Below are 6,286 nucleotides of genomic sequence, written 5' to 3'. Positions count from 1 at the left end.
ATCCCCTCCTGTTCTCAGCTGCCTTTCAGCATCCTGCCCCCCTGGACCTCACCCTGTGCTGCCCTGCCTGCTCAGCAATCATCTCAAATCCCAAATCTTCCCGCAGCTCAGCTCCAGCCCCTTTCCTTCCAGGTCCCGTGGTCGGTCGCCCTCTGTTCCCCGCAGTGTCACCCGCAGTGTCCCACCAGCACCACCAGTTCACGGCTTCCCAGTGAGGCCACCCAAGCACTGTGCCAGGGAACAAAGAGTGACACCGGGAGAAAAAGAACTTGGAGGGAGGTGATGGTGTTGGCATTGCCCGCGGAGGAGGCAAAGGGGCTCAGGGGAGCGCTGGAAGCCCCGCTGCCCGTTCCCTTGGGATCTGCCTGCCCAGGGGCTGCAGCAGTGCGGGCTTGGGGGCGCTGGGCAGTCGGAACAGCGTCCCTGCCCCAGCGCTGCCTGGCAAGGGTCCGGGCTGGCGAAAACAGGCGCAAGTTAGAGAAACACGTGCCAAGAGCGATCCCAGCTGGGCTGCTCCCAGCCCGAAACAGTTAACAGGCGGCGGGGCCGAGCCGGTCCTCCCACCAACATGAGATCACCGCAGCCGCCGCCAATCCTCGCTGCAATCCTCCTCCAGCCCTCGCTCGGTCTGGCAGCAAAGGAGCCGGGAGCCGAGGCTGCGAGTGAGAGCGGCGGCAGGCAAGATCCCGGCCCGTCCGCACCGTGAGCCGCCGGACAAAGGGAGCATGTAGGATCCGGAACCTTCCCCCCATCGCCGGCACAGCGATCCTCGTCCGTCCCAGACGCGCCTTGTGCTGCTCCTTCCTGGGTTTTCTTGCCAACATGATGGGCTGCAAGTCCAACTCACTCACTTGCCTGCAGGGAGGAAAACCAGGGCTGCCGCTGGCCACAGCCACCGATTCCACGGCCACGCTCAACAAACTGGCCCTGGCCACGGGCGGGACGGAGAAATCCTGGTACCGCTGCATCTTCCCCTTCGGCATCGTCTCCGTGGTCATCGGCGTCGCAGCGACGTGCATCACCTTCACCATCAATGGCCCCCAAATGGACATCGCTAAGGTGGTCTCGGTGGCCACCCTGATCTTCGGGGTGGGGCTGCTGGTGGCTGCCTATGTGTGCTGGCGGGCCAAGCGGGAGCGGCAGCGCAAGCGGCAGCGCCAGGAGCCCGTCGCCCTGGAGCAGGGAGCCCTATGACCCGGGCTGGGGGCACAGGCTCAGCTCCACCCGGAGCCCCCTGCTCACACACCCCCCTCCGCGAGCAGAGGGGTGACAGCACCGGCTTTGTCGCATCCGAGGAGGTCCGGACCCTGCCCGAGGTCAGCTTGCCGTCATTCTCCACCCCGCCCGCGCCAGCGCCCGGCCATCCCCGCTCCCGGCACGGGGTAGGGGCAGTCCAGCCACGAGAGAGGCTCCGTCCTGCCTGCCTGGGACCAGCATGGAAAGAGCCCGGAGAGCGGCCAAGGAGGCCGGAGAGCGGCCGAGGAGCAAGTCAGGGACCCGCTGCCTGTCCCTGCCGTGCGCCGCCGGGGATCCGCAGGGCGCTGCAGGGCACAGATGCCGAGGAAACCGAGGCAGCCCGGCCAGCCCTGCTGGGTGTTGGAAGAGTCCAGCATCACTTCTGTCCTCTTGCGGTTTTTCCCTGTGGCGAGGAGCCGCGTGGCGCAGGACAGAAGGAGTTTAGAAGGGAATTGTGTGCGTGCGGGAAGCAGCCGGAGGGCTGCGTGGGGGTGCGGGACGCAGCAAACAGCGATGCGGGAGCAGGGCCGGCCTGGCAGGGAGCCCCGGGGACAGCGACGGCGACAAGGGCAGGTCGGGAGCTGAGCCTGCCGGGGGTAGCGGATCTTGGTAGCGGGAAACGGGGAATGGAGGGGCTCAGCCTCGAGCGGGCGGCTGCTCTTAGGGGTTTGCTGTTCGTGCAGGAGGAGCTCGGGCTCTTTCCGTGCCCTCGCAAGTGACCCAGCCCGGCGGTGTCCTGGGGTGCCCAGGGGCGCGATGCTCGTGCTGTGAGCTCGCAGCAGCATCCCCCAGCTGTGGGAGTCTGACAGCAATGCTGTTGTGGAGAAGGAGCTGGAGGTTCATCCAAAAGGAGCAAATACACTTTTAACACTTTTTTTTTTTTTTTAAAGAAGTCCATGCTCCCATTCCTTGAATTTAGCTTTGAACTCATTACTCTAAACAAGTGTGAGACCTGGGCGCGGGGTTCCTCTGTGGCTGCTCCCGTGCCCGGTGGCGGGGGCTGCGGCAGAGCCGGGCTGCTGTCCTGCCCCAGCTGGCCCCGCAGCCACAGAGCCTCCCAAAAGCAGCCCCGTTGCTCCTGCACCGCGGCCGTGCCAAGAGCTACCGAGAGCAGCCCCGCTCCGGCAGCTGGAGCCCCCCATGCCCGGCAGAGCCCGGGAGCGTAGCCGGGAGAACGAGCGGAGCGCGCCGGGGCAGAGCCGAGCTTGTGCCCGGGGATCCGGGGCACTCCCGCGTGTGCCGTGCCACATGCAGCCCTCCCTGCCCGCAGCTCTCATCCCGACGGTCTTGTCTTCATCATTATATCGTGTTCCACAGCCCCGGAGCTGCTGCTTGTCACAGCATGCATGGTCCGAGCCGCCGCTCAGGAGAGTGGGATACCGAGGTATCAGGGCGTGGAGACGCAGTCCTACAAACCCAGGCTCAGATACACACAGAGTCTGGAAGGCTTGGAGACACTTTCAGCCTCAGATCTGATCAAAGCTTTACTTTTTTTGGGACAGTATCCCAGAGCCCCGCTCTGTGGATGAGTTTAGCAGACGTTTAGCCCAGGCTCTTCCTTCTAAGCCTGGTCATTGTTTTGAGGTGTTTAAACAGTTTGTGGTTCCATCCTCTCAGGATCAGCAAAGCAGGGGTTTCCAGCCACGGGGGCTCAGTGGTGGGTGTGTGGTGTGAGGGATGCTCGGTGATAAGTTCATGTATTGAGGGTTTGAGGTGCCAGCTCAAATTTATTATTTTTTATTTCATTCTCCTTGCTGTAATACTTCAGCAAACATGTTTGTGGCTGCCTGCAAACCCCTCTGCTCTCACCTTGCCCATCACCACCACCAGGACCAGGAGTGCTGCTCCTGATCCTGCCCAGACTGATCTCACTTTTCAAGTGCTCAGCCCTTCTTCCCACCATTCTGAAGCAAACCCATCTAAGCAGGATGTTGGGATGATTGTCCAGGTGCACCTGGAAAGCCTTGGAGCCAGCCCAAAATGTCTTGCATCAGGCCCTGTTACATCTCACTCTTCTTTGATCTTGAAATCCAGTTCTCCAGAGCCAAATCTCCTCTCTCCTGCTCCCAGTGAGCTCCCTCAAGGTGGCTCTCAGCAGGACCTGGAGCAGTGAAGCCCATCCCAGAGACAGCCTGGATGAGCTGGAATGCCAGTCCTGCACAGGCCAACGTTTTGTTTTGTTTTTGTTTGTGGGATTTGAGTTCTGCCATGAGAGGCACAGCCACAACCACCCCTCCTGCTGCCTCTGAGGGTTTGCTCACATGGAGGTACACTGGCAGTTCCCCCACAGCACTGCACGGGTTGGGAGCAAGTCCTGGGGAATTTCAACCCCTTAAACAGCCCTGAGTGGGGGTTGTGGCTGCAAGAAGAGATGGCTGGGAAAGTTACCCCTAGGTCACAAAGAACTTGGAAGGAAGCAGATGAAAGGAGCCATGTAGTCATGCTGCACTCGTAGAGCACCTGGGGATCCAGAATTTCCCACAGTGGTTCTGTGTTTGCTGACAAACACTGCCACCATCTCACCCTCCTCCTCAAGTGGCATCTGGTGCCACTGCTGGCATTGCAGCTGTATGGGAGCTGCCTGGCCATGGCTGTTCCCTCCCCTGGGCAAGCTGGAGAGCTCCAGAGGACACCCCCCTGCAGCAGCCGGTCTGCACGTGCCACATGCAGCCAGCCTGCCCACTGGCACTGGGCTCCAGTGCCCAGCAGCCCCCTCTGCTCCAGGTGCCTCAGCATCACAGCAGAGCCAAGGCCAAAGGCTGTCCTGGCCCAGCCCTGGTTTGGGATCAGGGATGCCCAGGGATGCCATCACAGGGATGCCCCGGGTGCTGTCCAAACCCAGCAGCTGAGGTGGTGGCACAGGAGCTGTGGGTGCACAGATGGATCCACCTGGCTCAGAGCAGGAAGGTGCTCTGGGTAGGCAGAGCCTGGCCTGCCTTACCTCAGTCTGGGGCTGAGAGACACTTCACCCTTGCCAGGGGAACCAAAGCAAAAATTAATAAACCTGTCAAGCTCACTCAAACACCAGTTTTCATCTGCTTTGCCTGGAGCTGCAGCCAGGCCCAGCTGTGCTGCCTCACTGCCCAGTGACCTGCACCCTCCAGAGGCCTCCGTGCCCCTGGCAGCAGTTCCTGAGGGAGGAAAGGTGGCTCAAAGGCTGTGCAAGGCCCCTTCTTCCCAAAGTCATGCCTCCATACAACCGGCATTGCACCAACAGCGCCCGACAGGGGCTGCTCTTCCAGTGCCGGGAGAACTCAGCCTAGGGACACTCCCCTCCAGGACAGCCTGCCCAAGCTTTCTGCACACACCAACCCATCCCAGCAATGCTCTCAGCTGCTCTGACAGCCCTGGGTGCTGTCTCTGACAGATCCACCCCAGTCACCTTTCAACTCTAAACAGGATTCAAGGGAAAAATGCAAGTTTTGTGGCGCCAGAGGGGAGGGTTAAGAATTGTTGCTGCCAGATTGGGAACAGTTGCAAAAGGGAAACATAAAAATAAAAATATGCATCCCTAAAATAAACCTGACATTCATTTCTTATCAGGCTGCTCCCACTGCCTGGGTTTGGCTGCAGAGGGTGGAGCTCCCTCAGAGCCCAGCTCTCCTCGGGATGGGGACCATGGGCACCCCCATCCCCACTCCTGTGTGCAGACTGAAGCCGTGAGCCCTTCAGAAGAGCAGGGACAGACGGACAGTCGGAGAGGGGCTGCTTTTCCTGGCAGCTTCAGAATACCAGCAGGGCTGATGGAAGAGTGGAGCCACCGTGTCACATGGGGTGAGGTGGCTGGTGGCAGAGCAGGTGCCTGTGGGCCTCCCTGTGACAGGGACGATCCCTGCTCTGCCCTCCCTGCTCTCCCACTGTCATTGCTGCTGTGGCAGGGCAGGACCTGCCCAGGGGACAGGATTTTGGGCTGGGGCATGCACCTGAGCTCACCCCCTTTCCATCAGCTGCAGCTGTGCCCTGCTCCCTCCCCAGGCCAGGGGAGGTGCTGGGGCCAGTGAAGGGAGTGACCCAAGCCCTGCATCACTCTGTGTCTGTGCTGCACCTGGACCCCCTAAAAACACACACATCCCACCTTCCTACACAAACCTCTACAGGCTAGAAACCACATTTAGTTCTGCTGCTTTTCCAGGTGTCAGCTGGGTCTGGAAATTCCTGGTAAAGAGGAGCAAAGAGGCCCAGGACAGCTCACAGCAGGTCTCCTATCCAGCCAGGAGCAGAAAAGCTGGCACAGCCTGGGACATCCATCCCTACCAAAAAATCACCATTCTCTGCACTTCAAAAACACATTCATGTGCCCAGAGAGGTGTGGGAACAGCCAAGCCCAGCTACTTGGCTTCACTCCAAAGCTGCCAGCAAAATAATGAGCAACTCTGAGACAGCTGGGCTGAATTCCTGGCTAATCAACTAATTTATTTACTCCTCTGATAGTTATTTGTTGTGCAGGGACACAAATGGAAATTTTAACAGCTTTTTTCCCTATCTGTGCATGGAAAACTCTGTCTTCCCGAGGCAGGGACAAGGGACAGGATGCCAGGCACAGGGTGGGCATTGGAAGCAGACCTTTGGGAATGTGGAAATGACCAACAGACTGTCTTACCCAGCACTCTCTCCCAGGGGGTTGCTCTAATCTTGGTTTAGGAAGCTCCAAATGGACAATTACAGAATATTGTTCCAAATAAATGCAGTTTCTGATGGCGTGTGTGCATGCAGGACTCACTGACACAGAAACATCCCTGTCCCAGCCAGCTCCAGCTCCTCCTGGCAGCTCTGAACAACTCTCAAAGCTGTCTCTCAATTGTGGCCATATCTCAAACTGGGAGTCCCCCCAGCAGACAGGGCTGCAGCATTGGTGGTGCTCAGCACCAAGTCAGGTCCCCATCACTGCTGCTGGGGTGGAGGGGACGCCTGGAGCTGAGCAGGACTGGGGGTGGAACAAAGGGTGAGGCCACTGCTCATCTCCAGCAGGTCACACCTTCATCAGAGGTTCAGCTCCTCTCAGCACTGCATGCTTGAGCCCTGGTTTGGGTTTAGATCATCTTCCCCTAGG

General features: G+C 59.5%; 1 protein-coding gene across 1 annotated transcript; it reads left to right on the top strand.

Moving 5' to 3' along the window:
* Positions 1-629: 629 nt before the first annotated feature.
* On the top strand, positions 630-4,669 carry LOC311160092 (transmembrane protein 100-like). The gene has a single exon (XM_084216571.1). It carries the CDS (start codon positions 823-825, stop codon positions 1,192-1,194), a length of 372 nt encoding a protein of 123 aa, XP_084072697.1. The 5' UTR covers positions 630-822; the 3' UTR covers positions 1,195-4,669.
* The last annotated feature ends 1,617 nt before the right edge of the window (positions 4,670-6,286 follow it).

Source organism: Fringilla coelebs (genome assembly GCF_963513975.1).
Source record: "Fringilla coelebs genome assembly, chromosome: 16".
Classification (NCBI taxonomy): domain Eukaryota; kingdom Metazoa; phylum Chordata; class Aves; order Passeriformes; family Fringillidae; genus Fringilla; species Fringilla coelebs.
The sequence above is the reverse complement of the archived record's forward strand: the minus strand, read 5'-3'. Positions and strand labels throughout refer to the sequence as shown.